This window comes from Mytilus californianus, unplaced genomic scaffold (genome assembly GCF_021869535.1).
Source record: "Mytilus californianus isolate M0D057914Y unplaced genomic scaffold, xbMytCali1.0.p SCAF_1, whole genome shotgun sequence".
Classification (NCBI taxonomy): Eukaryota; Metazoa; Mollusca; class Bivalvia; order Mytilida; family Mytilidae; genus Mytilus; species Mytilus californianus.
Window position 1 is genome coordinate 101,920,305 of NW_026262581.1, and position 18,229 is coordinate 101,938,533.

At 31.6% G+C, this 18,229-nt stretch overlaps 2 protein-coding genes across 2 annotated transcripts in view; both read right to left on the reverse strand.

The window, feature by feature from the left end:
* Positions 1 to 210: 210 nt before the first annotated feature.
* On the reverse strand, positions 211 to 5,260 carry LOC127738506 (sucrase-isomaltase, intestinal-like). The gene is made up of 4 exons (XM_052249802.1): positions 4,247 to 5,260; positions 1,075 to 1,229; positions 387 to 561; positions 211 to 219 (listed from the first exon to the last, which is right to left on the reverse strand). Exons 1-4 carry the CDS (start codon positions 4,709 to 4,711, stop codon positions 211 to 213), a joined length of 804 nt encoding a protein of 267 aa, XP_052105762.1. The 5' UTR covers positions 4,712 to 5,260.
* Positions 5,261 to 9,375: 4,115 nt separating this feature from the next.
* The window catches only part of LOC127728258 (cell cycle checkpoint protein RAD17-like), a 36,672-nt gene continuing 27,818 nt past the window's right edge, over positions 9,376 to 18,229 (reverse strand). Inside the window, exons 15-18 of the mRNA XM_052235546.1 lie at positions 17,893 to 17,938; positions 17,241 to 17,321; positions 15,591 to 15,648; positions 9,376 to 10,960 (exon numbers count right to left, since the gene is read on the reverse strand). Of these exons, the coding sequence (XP_052091506.1) occupies positions 10,774 to 10,960; positions 15,591 to 15,648; positions 17,241 to 17,321; positions 17,893 to 17,938 (372 nt within the window). The 3' untranslated portion in view covers positions 9,376 to 10,773. The remainder of the gene's footprint in view (positions 10,961 to 15,590; positions 15,649 to 17,240; positions 17,322 to 17,892; positions 17,939 to 18,229) is intronic.

Sequence of the window (18,229 nt, forward strand, 5' to 3'; positions counted from 1 at the left end):
TCATCACGGCCCTGAGTTATAAAAAAAAAACGAAAGAAACTGCAGTATTACATATTATGGTTTCTCAAACATATCATGGCAACTGGGTTATGCTTTAAACCAACCGACGGCTTCCGCATCATAAGTTCAGACACGGAAACGTTGACTCGAAACGTTATGAATATGATACAGATATATAGATAGGCGAGGATTTGTACAGTAAGTCTTACTCTACAAATCCTTGAGATAACCAATACAATTTTGTTGTTTAAAAGATAGCGAATAATAAACACATACACAAATGGGCGCTTGACCAGTTAACCTTCAAATTACGATTTCAAATTTACAGCAATCTAGACAATTGCCTTTATAAATTTAGAATTATTGTATACAATTATATTTCTTACTGTCCATCCTGGAGCTTGGTCTCTAGAAAACATGGGCCATGTTTTATAGTTCAGATCATGTTTAAAACTTTTGTGAATATTTTCACCAAATCCATACACGTTGGAAGATGGCAGTTGAGTAGAAATTTGAAGAAACTGGTTGGAAAGTGTAAGTCCACCTACTCTCGAATCAAATCTAAAAGGCAAAAAATAATTTATGTCAATTTAACCCCTTTTGAACATAATCACATAATCTCAGCGGTTTCTTTTTAATACGACGGAACGCCGCGGAACAGCTAATTTACAAACATAATCAAATTAAGAGACTACATGGTTTGCAGAAAAATTAAACAGAGAGGCTGCAAAACGATCGGAATGAAGTTTCCAGTTCACTATTATAATATAAATAAAACGAGAATTGAAATACACGCCAATGAAAAATAACCCAACCTCACAAACTTAATATGGTCTCAGCAGTAGACAACCTGTATAACCTACCTAACCAATTCCCGTACAACTTATTTCTATTTAACAACCCAAGTATTGAATTAAATAAAAATCCCAATATCTCGTCCCCACTTCACATTACAAACTTCCCTCCATTATCATTTATCATTTTCCCTTGCCTTTCCTAGTGCTGTGTGTCTGAACTCTCCACACATTGTAGCTATATGGTAAGAAAAAAATCTAGTCTAAATCAAGAACTCACATTACAGTGCCCGTTGAACGACGTTTGATTTCAAATGCAAAATCATCTCTGTCCACGATATTAACTTCATAATTTATCCTGGAAGCTTCCGCTCGAGTTTTTGGGATATTCAACGGTACTGGCACTTCATATCTTGTATTTGCTTTGTCGTAAAACTATATAAAAAAAGAAGAACAATGTCAGTTTAGTCGTCAGAAAAATAGACATTAAGCTGTCAAAAATACAATACTGCATACATATATCATTGCGGCATACTGCATAATAAAAAAAATAGAATGAGTGTAACTAGATAAGGTCATCTTTGTTAGAATGGGAGAAATCAGTGACAAATACATAGGGAAATATAAAGTTAAACAATTTTTTTAGTTTTGAAATAAGCTTCGCAATAACGACGTACTAAAGAATCCCTTTCATACCGACCATTCGACTGTGTTGGCCATTCTTACGTAATAGAATGTTTTCCACTGGACATTTAAGCAAACAACACTCAATAAATATGTCATAAAAATTGTTTGGAGAACAACTACTATCTTTAAAAACACACAATCAAGATAGTCCATGCCGTGAATCAATGAGACCGATGTTCCTTTGCTTTTGGTTTTGTCAAAAGTAAAATAACAAAAATACTGAAGCGCGTGTAGTGACTTGTGATTTCATATTTTCCTTTAGGATAATTAATGAAACCCATCAGCGAGAAGCCATTACGTCTAGTATAAACCCGTCAGTTGGATATATAAAAAGGATAACAGGAATTATAAAAAAAATCGGACAGTACAACACTTTACATGCCATGGAAAGTTGTCTCATTAGCAATCATACCACATAACTTTTTGTTTATACACACCAACCACAAACACCAGACTCATCCAAAAAATAGAGTACAAAAAAAAACCAACATCAAACACATGGTCCAGATACCGTGACTTGGTACAGACACACAAAATGGTAGCTGTTGGTTCATTATTCATCTACGATTTGGAATACCGTGTTGTTTTGTTTTATTAAAATTCAACGATTAATAAAATTCATATTTTGTTATATGAATGAATATGCTTAATAGAATTGTAAAGAAAATGGAGGAGATTACTGCACATAAACGGAGTTTTGTTTCTGTGGTTTGTATATATATATGTCTCTGTTTGTAAGAAGGGACCATTTGGAAAGTATAGACTATCATATATATGTTATCGGTACATTTCCGTGTTGTCATTAAAGGATGTCAAGGAAACGAGAAAATTTGACCGCTTTAAAGATATCAACCGAACTAGTACTTGTAAAATAACTATGAGTCCAGGGACTTATGTATATAGATTAACGTTAAATGACACTTTTTATAGTTAGAACGGCTGAAGAAAGCATCTGGTCAAACATAATTATCTATGTCAATCAGTCACTATATTGTTATCAAGATTTAATTAAGATTGCAGCAAAATGTCTTTCAACATAAACATTTAATGATGAAAATTTGCTTGAAAAAAGGTACAATATACTGGCTGTATTATTATATCTCTAATAAAATTCGAGGTTAGTTCTAAACTTTAATGAAACCGCTACCCACCAATATAAGTTTTATCTATTTATATTAAGTATGAAAATAAGGAGATGTGGTTTGATTGCCAATGGGACAACTATTCACCAGAGACAAAATGTGTGGCTGTAAGCGGCTTAATGTCATCGTACGGCCTTCAAAAAACGAGCAAAACCCCTAATGTAAAATAAACTATAAAAGTTAAAGATCAAACACGCCTTAAGCGCCCTCTACCCCCTCTGAATCCTCCACTGGTTAACACATACACACAAGCCCATATAAAAATAAGGAGATGTGGTATGGTTTCCAATGAGACAACTATCCACCAAAGTTCAAATGAAGTGGATGCAAGCAATTATAGGCAACCTAACGGCCTTCAACAATGAGAAAAACCCATACAGTATGGTCGGCTATAAAAGGACCCGACATGAAAAATATGAAACAATTCAATTGAGAAAACTAACGGACTAATTCATAACAAAACAATTTACGAAAAACAAATATGACAGACATGAACCAACGACCACCACTGAACTACAGGCTCCTGACTTGGGACAGGCACATAAAGAATGTGGCGGGGTTAAACATGTTTGTGAGCACTCAACTCTCCCCCTAACCTGGGACAGTGGTGTAACAGTACAACATAATAACAAACTATAAAATCAGTTGAAAAAGGCTTAACTCATCAGATGGATACAAATAGAAATACATTTAACAAAATCACAGAGTGGACGTGGAATGGTACTTATATATCCCAAAAACAAAAATAAACTAAGTACAGATCTTTGAGTACTCGCAGTAACTAACAGCTAGTTCAAAGCCAAAAACAACTAATGAAGAAAATCATGTATCTAAGACTAAAATGTCAATCAGTACACATCCAACATCCAATGGATTTAGTGTAACGACGTCATTAACAGTCAGAGAAAAAACATGACCTTGTGCAATGACAAACTATAGGTATCGACAGATTGTAGTACCGTGAAAGTACATATGTGTAATATTTAGGTTTTAATTTACTGATAACAAAATCAATATCTATACCATAGCTGTTCAAAATGTTGAGATAAACGAGTTTTAGTTAGTTTTCGGAACCCTAGTGACCATTCCCCTTTCTAGAAGTCGCATAACAAAAAATCTTTTCAAATTTATGTACAACTTATGTATCACCTTCATTTGAATTTTGCTATCTCAATGATGACAAAGAAACTGTTTTCGTTGTTGGATCTTCTTTTAGGACGGTTATCTATATTTTAATTACTACGATATTTTAATTTTCAGATTTATGTACATGGACACATCCTGATCATAAGCTTCGGAAAACCAACGAGATGAATTTTGGTTTTCGTGCAACATTGAACAAAGTATAACACATCTGTTTCTCCAAGAATAGAATCGAAAAACAGAACCCAACTTCTAAATAAAAAGAGGGCATATAGGTCAACGAAGCAGCAATCAAACGACATAAATAACTATAAAAGACGTGTAGTAGTCAACATACTGTGTTTTACCTGATAGATTCATGTCTAATATGGCAAACCGTCTAAATCATCTAAGTTGCAAAAACTTATGACAGACGATCATGAAGTTTATCATGTATGGTTTGTTTGGTAAAAAAAAATATTTTAATGAAAAATTACCAACCTTTAATCGGGCTAAGTTTTCACTAAGGAATTGCACTTCAAAAGTAGGCTCCACAAATCGAGGACTTCTCGATTCGAACGGTGAATTTCCTTTCTGTTGAAGATTTACTTTATACCCAAGTGGTGTAGTCGAACTTCCCTTTTCTGCTGAAAATCCATAGTCTTTATTGACAGGAAAGAAACAGGAAGGAACTCCAGCAATTGTTACTGATTTGTCATAAATACAATTTCTATCCTTGCATTTATCTTCTGTCAATCCTACATTTTCGGGAAAACAATCAATTCTTTGGGTTTGTTTTCCTGGTGCTTGAGGTGTATTTATGCCACCGTCGTTGTTTTTACTCCCTGTATCCTTCCTTTTATCCTGTCTAGTCGCTTCATATGCCACCGGTACTAGAATTGCCGCTAAAACAGCTATCACTAAACAAATTATTCCTATCCGTTTCCGACTACAAGTCTTGCCCATATTGGTAGAAAAAGATCACTTGTTGTTATCTATGTTTATATATTATTTGGTTTAAAACATATTAGTTCCCTTGGAGAACGTAGAAGATATGCATATAAAAATCCTTAACTTGAAAATATAAACGTTAGATGGAACTTGAACTGAACAATTCTTGAAGTTCATATGTGATCATGTCTAATAGCTTCCAGTAATTAGTACCTGAAAACAGATACAAACTTAGTAATATAATTGTTATCTCTGGATCTTTGGCGGTCATCTGAGGACTCGCAGCATAATCTCCCGGAACAACGGAAATATTCAGTGTGATAACATAGTTTACCAGTGTGGAATGAAGAATATCTTAGATCTTTTAGAACAAACTGGGTATCTGAGATAATTCTATTAACGAAGAGGACAGAATATGAAATTAAATGGGACAATTATATCAATAGAGTGGACAAATTGTAAATTACAATACATGTACGACGAAAAGAGAAAAAATGTTGTCCATAATTTCATAATGTTAAAAATTACTTATTTTTTATATATATTTGAAAATTCGTGTGCACTTGCAAATCCGGTTAAACCTTAAATTGACGTGTTTGGAACTCGCTTAGCTTAAATAATACATAACCATCAGTAAATAAGTCATTCAAAAAGTACATTTACAAGCATGCCTATACATATCTATAGATCATTTGAAAAAGGCATTCGCTGCACAAAATCAACACATGATATCTATTATCAAATTATATTCATTCATAGAAATTTCATGCTTAAAATAGCAACCAATATTTACACGATTCTTCGTAAATAAATGCCACATGACTTTTCCAGAGCAGACGTACCATGCACATGCTTAAGTATATTGTTTATGCAGTTACAGCATTTTTTTTCACTTCTGCGTGATAGTATCATCAGTTGTCTCCTTGAACTTGTAGACTAATTAAGTGACTTACCGTTGCACTGGTACAATGGACGAGTATGTTCCCAATATAACGGATGTTTGTTTTTCATTTAAAAGGACATGTGTTCTTTATACCATCACCATTCAAAAAGTAAACGGTATATAAATAAATTACCTGTTATTTTATTTACAGATCACTTCACATGTAAAAGGATACTTCTGTCGAAACTACGAATATAAAAATACAAAATGCGATGTAAAATTAAAGCTCATAAACCTTGTAGGAAGGAAAGTAGGAAAAACGTATTGCGGTATTTTGATATGTAAAAGCAGAGACATATAATACTATATTACATGTCTCTGATAAAAGTAGCTGTTTATATACCAATTTAATCTAATCTAACTTATCTTTAAACCCCTTTGTAGAGGAACAATATTTTCATATGTAGAACAGGTGCTCTCTTTATATACAATGCTGTTACTCCTTCCACCATTGAGCATCTAAACATATTTACATGCTCAGCTCGGGTGCTCTCTCTATATAGTGCTGTTACTCCCTCCACCATTCGATATCTGATGTGCGCATATTTACAGTGAAGTCCTACCCCCACACAATTTGCATAAAATCCTTTATTTTAAGTTTAGTTCACTTTATTCCAGATACTTATTCTGTATAATATAAGATAATAAAATAAATTTGTCGATTACATTTCCGCCTAAAATATGCCTACTGCATCTGATTCAATCCAGATTAGATCGTATAAGAGATATTTTATTTCCAATTATGGGCCTCAAAGGGCATAAACATTACAACATCAATAATTTTTCATAATACAATACAAACAATGAGATAAAAAAAAAAAAAAAAAAAAAAAAAAAAAAAAATGATAGCGCTTGACAAAAACTATAGGCCTTTCCACACACCCTTTTATCGTCTATCGGCACGGCAGATGCAATAGGTAACACAGATCAAAATCTATCGTATTGCAATGACAGTCGAAAACGTAGGGTAAAGGCTGCTGTACACAATAATCAAAATCTATAACTATATGTGGTTTCATGAAGTTTTCTTATACTTGTACTAGTAATGTTTGGGAAGGCTGTGTCGATGTCCGGGATGTAAGACAGAGTCATCATATATAAAGAAACAGTCAGTTCCATTAGTTTCATCAAGACAGTATTTTCTCAATTTAACCAAACATTGTGATGGTGACCATATTGCATGTCAGCCAGAACATTATCCAGTACGATTCTGAAAGCAGCCCCATAGGACCAAACATCTGGTCTCCTTTCATAAGAAAATGCTTTCCTTTTGCTTCTTGTAACAAATATAGTTGTCTCTATAATACATGACAAACTGACATTCTCATTGAACAATGACCTATGAAAACGGGATCATTTTCAATTGAGCCTGTCTGTATGACAGACAATCACATGTGCACCTGACTAACGTCACGGTACCCAAATTGCACACATTAAGAAAAAATAGCAGCCGAAATCTTACAAGTTTTCCTAGAGACTAAACAATTTGTATTTTTATGATTTGACATTATGGCCGTCTTTCAACATAGCTAAATATATCTAAATATACACAAAACGTTCACAGTATATATCAACAGACGAAGTATCCACCAGAAAAAGTAAAAATTACTGAAATGTGGCCATGCGACCTCCACAAAATCCAACTTTTAAAAAGGAGCAATTAAAATGTATTACAGACATCCATTTCTTATAAAATGAATAGAAAACATCGACTATTGTCAAATTGTTCTAAATATTTGGAGAAATAAAACAAAACATCAGTTATTCGATTTTTACAGATGTGAATTTAAGCATGGGTGCAATTTGGGTACTCCTCATAACAGAATTATGGATCGTTTGGAGGTGGATTCAATCATATTTTCTATGACTAAATATGGATTCAAAATTAAATTGGTGGAGCTATATAGTAAATAAGGATACATCATCCAAATAAACACAGAATGGAAACTTTTGTCTGGATCATAAATAAACGTAGGTGAAAAAACTGTCAAAATAGGTACCCTCACGTTACATACCATATATAGTTGACCTTAAGTGCTTTTACTTAAAGCTGGGAACAATATATCTAGTCAATATATATGTTCCTGCTTAAAGTAACTAGAATATGATTTATACATGAATATTTAACTTTGATAAATGAACTATGAATATGTCATGGTAAGGTGACCATTTACACCTTAAAATGATTCTATAGAAAAGACACACATCCCTAGTTCCTTACAGTAACTAAGATACTGACCTAATCACTAAAATCTTAAAATGATTAATACACCATGAAAATGCAGCCAAGGTCATGAAATGGCCAATGCTAGAACAACATGTACAACTTTCTTTAGACCAAATGGTGTTGACAAAATACTTGCATTTATTGATAAACTGACCTCATCACAAATCATTGATCAATGAAAATGAGGCCAAGGTATGTTCTCTCATGTCAACTTATCACAAATCATTGATCCATGAAAATGAGGTCATGGTCTGTTCCCTCATGTCACCATATCACAATTTTTAATTCTAAATATAGTTGACTATAACTCATTGTAAAATAGTAAAAAAAAAAAAAAAGGATCAAACCAACTGTATTCAGTTTTTCAATCAGTTAGTTAGGTCAAGAAGTCACAGAGCCATTGGAATGGGGTTAAGGACAACAGAAACTTCAGTGTACTGTACACAAATGGATCCATATATAAAGAGATATGGATTATCCCTATGTCTCTTTCTGAAATATGAAGTCAAATAATTTACTACACATTAGCCACCACTAGATTAGCATACTAACATTTTATCTTAGATTAATCCCTTGTAATGTAAAACAGACTGTTAAGTTATTAAATCATAATTAAACTTCATTATGCACTGACTAAGAAAGTCAAGGTCAGCTATGCACATTACAATATATGATTTAATAAGATGGGCAAATTGTATGACATATGAACTTTAAATAGAAGAGACTATCCATGAGGGTCTTGTAAGTCAACAATTAATTTTGTGTTAGTTCCTTAGTAAATAAATTTGTGAAGAAGTAAATTCTGACATATGTAGAATATATCAAGAATCTCTCTAATGATAATAAATCAATAGCAGCTAGAGAAAAAAATGCACATTTTCTTACATTTGTACACAGCAAAGGCTACAGTAGGGATATGCTCACTTATTCAGTTAAAATGGTTTATCTATTTTGATGATCTGATGATTTTACCTACTTACTGGCCTTTCACAAATACTGCCGATTTCATAATTCAGTTTTATATTCTAAATATCATGATGAAACTTCATATAACATATTAGGAGTGTTGTTTCTGATATTTTTGTATTCTTGACCAGCTGTACCCAATCAAAAGCTGTAGCTACCTTAGCTAGCTTCCTGTAGTAGTGAGCACATTATTACTCTGCTTTCCAAAGTATGTGCTGTTTTTTTTTTTTTTTGCCTTGTTCAAGTTAGTGGTCACCATGTTTGTAGCTCCACTGTGCAGGTTTTCTTACTGTGTATTTAAGTTTTACTACATTCATGATACGTTAAGAGAAGGTCTGGGTGCATGTACAACTAGTTCAACCCTACATTATTCTGTGCTTGTATCAAGTCAGGCTATCAAGACCATGTGATGTTCGTTGTTGTTTGTATGTCTATTTTTGTTCACAGGTGTTGGTGGTTGGTCTGTTGTGCTGTCCAATATTTTTGTTGATTCCTGTAATCCTTTTTATGTAACATTTAACATTTCATACAAGAAACTATTTTCAAAATTAATTTATTTTATTGCAACAAAAACAAATTTGACAAAAACATAGGTAAGATCAGAATTTTAAATTGAATTCATTGTGAAAGTTTCTATACTGAGTAATGAAGATGCAAAACTTTTACTGGGTTATTATTATTAAAGGCAATTATAAATCTATCATTTATCTAACATTACAATTGACTTATTCCACAATATTTCAAATTTTTGTCACATTTTCTATTATTATTAACTATAGAAGCCATGTTTGGTGGTGATTAAGGTCATACACAATAAAAGGGATGTATCATTTCAATTTGTTAATTATGCTTCCCAATTTTCACCATGTTCTGTTTTTTGTAATAGTTGGTGGTCAACTGGACTATCAACATAATTTTGAAGCCAGAAAATTCTATAGGGTATTATTTGGTCAAAAGTGGTTTCAACTGGTACAGTTGTTTTAAAAAGAGAGTAAATGAGTAGTTGGCTTTTGACAATAAAATAAAAGGTGAGATTCAAATATATATATATCACAGTCTTGAATAGCACTATATCATTAAAATATTTACAACAATTTCAATTGTACATATAAATGTGAAATAAGTTTTTTTGATAAACTATTAAAAAATTGGATTACTCTTGGTGAATAACAAAATGCTTATGATGGTGGAATTTGTTAAGGTCAAGTTATGTCACAGATTTTTTGAAGATTTTGCACACAACTTTGGCATTTTTCACTTGAAATAAGAATAAATGCATTTATCTCTTTTATTTTTTGAAATATTATAAATGAATATTCTTGTAACAGATATACCTTTGTAATGAACGCAAGAAAAATTGACAAATAGTCAACTGAATTGACTATTTCAGTATAAATTAATTTATACATTTTTGAACGATAATTTTTTTTCATTGAAACATATTTAAGAAAATAAAACTGATGAACGAATTATCTTTTCAAATCCAACAAGCCCTGCAAAGTATAAACAAAAGCAGTGGCATTGCCCATTTACTTTAAATCATAACGTTAATGATGATAAAGCATTTTATCCAGGGGTTAAAATTAGTGTGGGTCGAGGTCTGGGACCTGTTTATTTGTGGACCTTTGAGTTTTGAATTACAAAAGTCCAGAAACTCCAACACTTTACATTGATGCTTAAAATAGGGCTGTCTGCCTGTAATCTGAATATTCAAACAAATAGTTGCTTCAAAATAAGATTACCTTTCAGATTAAACAAGATCAGAAATTTGATAGAATAGGTATGGGTATCTTCAATATCCTTATGAAACCTTAATTTTTATCCATTTTTGCTTTGCATGGTTCATAAACAAATGAACAATGATGATAAAACTTCTTATCTTAACATGAAAATGTTTTCTAATTGAAACAAACAATTGTCTATTTTGTTTACTATAAACATTTAAAAGTCATCAAATTCCTCTATATCATATTCTTCCTCTTCTTCCTGTGAAGTATTGATTTTTGATTGGCTATTGGTTATGACATCATCATTATCTGTGGTTATGTTTGTTGAGAAAGGAACCACTGAAGAAGCATCCTCATCATCTGTGTCTTGTTCAACATCTTTCTCATCCAATTTTTCAGATCTACAAGATATCAGTTAATTACATGGTAGTTAGTATCTGCCTAGATCAATAATTCTAAAAACAGAGATGTCAAAATTCATGGGTAATTTCTGGCAAATTTTGACAAGGAACACCAAAAATCTGGAGTTATTTATACTAAACATAACTATAGAAAATGATACATAAGTCACTAGGACAAACAAACTCAAAATAGATTTCAACAACTCTGTAATAACAAGACTCTTTCACTGGTATTTATACCTAGTTAGCATTAATGTTTTGTCCCTGGGGACATATTTTTGCACAATAGTACTGATCACATTTACTGCAAGTAAAGTTGCTAAATTAGATTGCTGGATAATAACAACTATATTTTAATCATGAAGGTCAAACACATACAAAATTAACAAAGAGAAAGCCCAAAACTCACCAATAAAGTTACTCACAAGGCAGTCCCAATTGACTGTATTGACATCAAAATTTCAGGTCTAGTTGGCAAACATATTTCACAATGTAAACTTTCTTATTAGTACAGACAATTCAAGCAGGTAAAACCTCAACATTTACAATTTGAATTTTCCTTAAGATGTAAATGATTGTCAGATTTATTGTTTTCAAAGGTATGTAAGAAAACAAATACTTCAAACTTCAAAGTTATTTCAATAAAACATTATTGAACGTAGAGTATAAAGTACAGCGTTATCTCCAAAAACTAGCTGAAGGTTATGTAAGGTCATTTAAAAGTTAGATGACAGTACACAAGAACTCAATTAAATATTTCTAAAGTTAGGTACTATATTCCCAATTTCTTTAGATTTTCATTAGGAGACATATGTTCAATAGAATATGTTTTTGTGTCATTGGGCTGCATTCACTTTCCCCTATACGCAACATCTCCTTTTACTCATTTTTCATTATTTACAATGGATGTCCCAATTAAATAAGATTTTGGTCAAGGAATGAAGAGAATTTAAAGCCATAAAACTGGTATATTTTTATCTTACATTTTTATGTCTACATTTCTTTTAGAAAATTTGGTCAAAACTGAAAATAAAAATGCTTTCATCTGCAAGCCCTCATCCCCAGCCTCTAGGTGCAGGTTGACAGGTTACAAGAAACAACTTCTTTTTAAATAATCTTGGCCATCACATTTGGTTTTTTTTCTCCCTCTTTATTTATTAAATAATATCAATATTGACAATAAAAGGTGATATTTTAATGGTAGATAGTAAAAGTATATAAACTTCAAATAACTGGATAACTCATAAGATAAGACTAAACAGATAAGTTTTTGAAGCTGATTTTCATGACATTAAAATTTGTCTATGTTGAAATAAACAACACATATCAAATTGTAAAAAAAAATAAACTTAATGACATTCAAGACACATTACTGTTGTGAAAACATAGATAAGAAATGTCTCTTTAAAACAAACTATATTTTAAATTATTTATTATGTTTCCCAAAGGATAAATAATCTTTAATCTTAACTTTAAAGTATCGCTTCAAATAAATCCTTAACATTCAATATTTCAGTATTATAAATTATCAGAAATATGTGTGAGAACTGTAAAAGATCAGATGTGATAAGAGCTACTATACAGCACCTGAACTTAAAATGCTAGAAGTATAATTCTTCTTAATCTATTCTTGCAAAATCCTGTTAATCTTGATGATTAATAAATTGGATGATATAGTCTGGTCACTTTAGTACAGAAATTTTATCTGAGATGTCAATGTGGCATTATAAGCATGTTAAAATTTGACATATTTGACAAAAAATGACAATTTTACTCATATTGTTTGGTAAAATTAAATGTGAAGAATAACCTTAACATTGAACATTGCTACAGATTAATAGAGTAGCCAGAGGCACCCTCCATTTTACTGAAAGTTTCCATATCACTTATATTTTCAAGTGCATTACTCCAGTAAATATCATGGATGTGCATTGATTTATAAATTTTTAAAACATTTTTGGGGCCCTTTATAGCTTGCTGTTCGGTGTAAGCCAAGGCTCCGTGTTGAAGACCGTACTTTGACCTATAATGGTTTACTTTTATAAATTTTGACTTGGATGGAGAGTTGTCTCATTGGCACTCATACCACATCTTCTTATATCTATTGACATTAATCTCATTAAATTTCAGTGAGAAAAGTATTTGATTTTCAGCTTATCTAAATTTCAAAGGGTCACCACTTCTCTGAAATAAAAGAACAATGTGTTTGAGGACACGAATGCTCCCCCTGAAGCTTTGCAATTTTCGAAGTTAAAAAAGGGGCATAATTCTAGAACAGTAAATGACTCACTGCCCAAATGTGAACTGTCTGCAAATTTTGGTTCTTGCCATTGTGTATGAGTTTCATAAAATTTGAATGAGGAAAACTTAAGTTAGAGTGTGGAAACAAAAAAAATTCTAATTTTAGAAGTTATAAAGAGCATAACTCTAGAACGATAAGTGACATGCTGCCCAAATTCGAACTCTGTCTGCAACTTTTGGTTCTTAGCATTATGTATGAATTTGCATGAGGCAAACTTAAGTTAGACTTGGATGGAGAGTTGTCTCATTGGCACTCATACCACATCTTCTTATATCTATTGACATTAATCTCATTAAATTTCAGTGAGAAAAGTATTTGATTTTCAGCTTATCTAAATTTCAAAGGGTCACCACTTCTCTGAAATAAAAGAACAATGTGTTTGAGGACACGAATGCTCCCCCTGAAGCTTTGCAATTTTCGAAGTTAAAAAAGGGGCATAATTCTAGAACAGTAAATGACTCACTGCCCAAATGTGAACTGTCTGCAAATTTTGGTTCTTGCCATTGTGTATGAGTTTCATAAAATTTGAATGAGGAAAACTTAAGTTAGAGTGTGGAAACAAAAAAAATTCTAATTTTAGAAGTTATAAAGGGCATAACTCTAGAACGATAAGTGACATGCTGCCCAAATTCGAACTCTGTCTGCAACTTTTGGTTCTTAGCATTATGTATGAATTTGCATGAGGCAAACTTAAGTTAGAGGGGGGAATGAAAATGGGACGGACAGAAAGATGGACAGAAGGACTGACAGTCAAGGGTAACACTTAATGCCGCTGTTGTCTACGGCGGGGCCACAGAAATTCAATCGACTGGTGCCAGATATTTTTATGTAAGGGCATTAACTCCAATTATTAGTTGATTAATGATTTTTGACCATTGAAATGAATGACAGATCATGCCTTATGGATAGTTTTTAGGTGATAATTTTTCTCTCTGTAACTTATTATCTTTATGATAAAGGGGAATTGCATATTCAACACAGTTTTTGAAAAAGACTATGGACAAGTTTAGTCCAGATTGGTAGAGTAGTTTCAGAAGGGTAGATTTTTTTGGAAAAAATAATGACAATGAACACAAAAGTGCCTATCTGTGAAAAATTGCCTTAAATGTAGTCACTCACCTATGTCTATGTACATATTCAACAAAGGACACTTTCATTGAAGACAAGAATAGAATTCATGACAAAAAAAACATTATGTTGATCTTGTATTGGTGATCGTTTTGTCTGTTTAGTTTCTCTCTATCTTCTTTAGTTTTTGCTCAAAACACAAAAGAGGGTAAAAAAAAATCCTCATTTAAGGGCAATCACTACAATAAAGAGTGGCAGTCTACTAACTATATCGGCAAAATTTGATATGTTTGTAGATCTTGCCTTGCTGATCATTTTTGTTATTTAAAGTTTCTTTTTATCTATTACAATTTTAATCATATATTGCAAAACGCAAAAAAAATGGTAAAAATTGACATTAAAAGGAAAAAACTCCACTAAGGAGTCGTCAAACAATTTCCTCCATATTGTCTTATTGTAAATCTTGTCTTGCTGATCATTTTTGCTTATTCAATTTTTTATCTATCTATTAAAATTTTTAAGATATAAGGCAAAAATGCAAAAAATTGGTTAAAAATGCCATCAAAGGGCAATAACTCTAATAAGGAGTCGACTGACGATTTTGATCATGGGGGGACTTATTTGTAGATCTTGTCTTGCTGATCATTTTTGCATTTTAAAGTTTCTTCTTTATCTATTATAGTTTTCAAGATAATAGGCAAAAATGAAAAAAATGGTAAAATAAACTCATATAAGAAGTCCCCTAACAGTGTTGACGTAATAGGACAATTGGTAGAGCTCATCATACTAAACATTTTTGCCCTGTCAGATTTTCTCTATTTATTATGTTTTTCAAAATATAAGACAAAACTTGCATTTTACCCCTATGTTCTATTTTTAGCCATGTCAGCCATCTTGGTTGGCAGCCTTGTCATCAGACACATTTTTAAAACTATATACCCTAATGATGATTGTGGCCAAGTTTGGTTAAATTTGGTCCAGCAGATTTAGAGAAGATTTTTGTAAAAGTTAACGGATGACAACGATGGACGACAGACAAGAAGTGCTGAGAAAAGCTCACTTGGCCCTTTGGGCCAGGTGAGCTAATAAAAAGGGAGCTTTCTTCAGTCAATTCTAATGTTGTTTTAAAGTTATGTGAGAATTGGTTAAAGAGAATTTGAGTTATCTTATGATGTGTTGAGGGAAGGAAAGACATTGGTATACCATAATACTTTCTGTCTTTGACAGGCGTATAAAAGTTAGTTGTAATGAACAACTTACCTGAGAGATAGTCTGACTTTTGAGAATCTGCATATTTCTTGTAAACATGAAAACTGACCTGAAAAAAGAACACCACCAATTATGTGTGTCACTCAACTGTTTACACCTTAAAATTGACCATATTGGTTAAAATTGTCTGCTTCATTTTTTGGGGTTAGCAGTTTACATAAAGGTTTATAAAATAAACATCTTATTTGAACATTCATGATACTGTAAATTCAGAAATTATTGCGATGTTTTTATTATTGCGAAAAATGCGACAGGGTTATAATCGCAATAATTTAAACTCGCATTTTAAAATTTTTATATGAATTAAAAAAAGGATTTTTCTCAATATCGCAAAAATTTAAATTGCATTTAGTCTAAAATGACAAAATCGCAACAATAAATGCAAGCAATAATTTCTGAATTTACAGTACAATAAATACAAAAATAACACCCCACTCACTAAAAAGAGGAGAAAAAAACCCTCAACTTCAACAAAATAACAACAGCACGAACAAACATCTACCAAAAACAACTGACCTTTTAGTTACATTATTATAATAAAAATAATGCAACTGTTTTATTGTGCATATTATAATAAATTAAAGCAGATAAATTTTGTAATAATACCAAAAATTAAGATTTCAACTTTCACAACTTTTGAAGTTTTTTTATGGCCCTTTTAAGTGTTTATGCTATTAAAAATTTATATTTTAGGCTCAATTGACCTAAATCCCAAAATTTTGATAGTGGCTCTTTAAGAATTGATCATGTCTGGGAAATATGACTGTTTCCAGACCCTTGCCATAATGATTTTATTGTATTTATGATTATGAGAAATAATTGTTTACAAACATTATTTGACATAGTTAAAACAACACATCAATATATCAAAAGACTGCTTCTATGCTCAAGGAAAACAGTTATCACAAAATACTAACATTTAAATCAGTAATTTCCAATTAAATGAAGCATTCAACTGTAAAGAAATAGATCTGAACAGAAGGAAGCTGATTCAAGTCCACTTTCCATTACCAAAAATCCTTTCAATTGAAGTACTAAACAATGTACTGACATTCATATTTCTAGTTATTGATATGATATTTCTGAAAGATTTATTTCACAGTTATTTACAGTCACATCACAGTTAGTAAAACTCACCAGGATTATGTAATTGTATATTTATTTGTGCTAAGAAAGGAAGATGTAAAACTCACCAGGACTATGTAATGGTATATTTATTTGTGCTAAGAAAGGAAGATGTGAAACTAACCAGGACTATGTAATGGTATATTTATTTGTGCTAAGAAAGGAAGATGTAAAACTCACCAGGACTATGTAATGGTATATTTATTTGTGCTAAGAAAGGAAGATGTAAAACTCACCAGGACTATGTAATGGTATATTTATTTGTGCTAAGAAAGGAAGATGTGAAACTAACCAGGACTATGTAATGGTATATTTATTTGTGCTAAGAAAGGAAGATGTAAAACTCACCAGGACTATGTAATGGTATATTTATTTGTGCTAAGAAAGGAAGATGTAAAACTCACCAGGACTATGTAATGGTATATTTATTTGTGCTAAGAAAGGAAGATGTAAAACTCACCAGGACTATGTAATGGTATATTTATTTATGCTAAGAAAGGAAGATGTAAAACTCACCAGGATTATGTAATGGTATATTTATTTGTGCTAAGAAAGGAAGAATCTCTGTTTGTAATACTACAGGGGGACAACCATGACCTGAAAATAAAGAATATAGTCTAAATCACAGTGACCTATTTCTACAATCTAACTAATTATTTGATCTTTCAAACCAGAACTTAGGTCAGTTTACTGAAATCTAAAGGTTCTCAAATGAACTATTGCAACATTTATTAAATTATGAAAATCAAACTATAGAGTATCATTTTATGTATAGCAGAAGAAAGTCAGTATTGTGGGCAGATGTGGCAGAGATGTACATGGGACAAAAGAAATACCAGGAATATATATTTTTAAATAAAATTCAACTTTATTACTAATAATAATCTTAAAAGATACTGCAACGTCTTCTTCAATGACCTTATGAACTGACACCTTACATAAAGATTAAGACAGTCTCCGACATCAACCTGAGGTATTCTTCTTGATATTCTATAATTGCCACTTTGGTTATTCTTGTCGACACATATTTGTCTTTCAAATAATACTGTCACACATTGCCAGACAATACATTAGTACAACAGTCTTTACTAACCTCAACAAACTTGGGGGGCAATCAAAGGAATTATCCAGAAATGATTCGTCAATAAGATTTCAAAAATATACTTACAAGTACTTTTAAAAAGACTTCTGCACGACTCTGAATTCTGTCTTGCCTTCAATTAAAATTTAAAAAACCAAAAGTTTGATATAATAATATTGTTAGTAACATATCTAATTTGTTACCCAATTTTTATCATTGTGAACAATAGGGTCTATCATTGCATGAAATTAACATAGCTAAATTAGTTACAAATATTTGGTTAAAATAATAATTAAAAAAACTTTGCTATTTAATTCAAACTGGATAAAGCTTTGTTTAAAGCTGTTTTCTATCTATTGATACCAATCAAGAAATACTAAATTAATAATAATTTGTATTTTTTCATGTTAAAAGATTTGTCCAA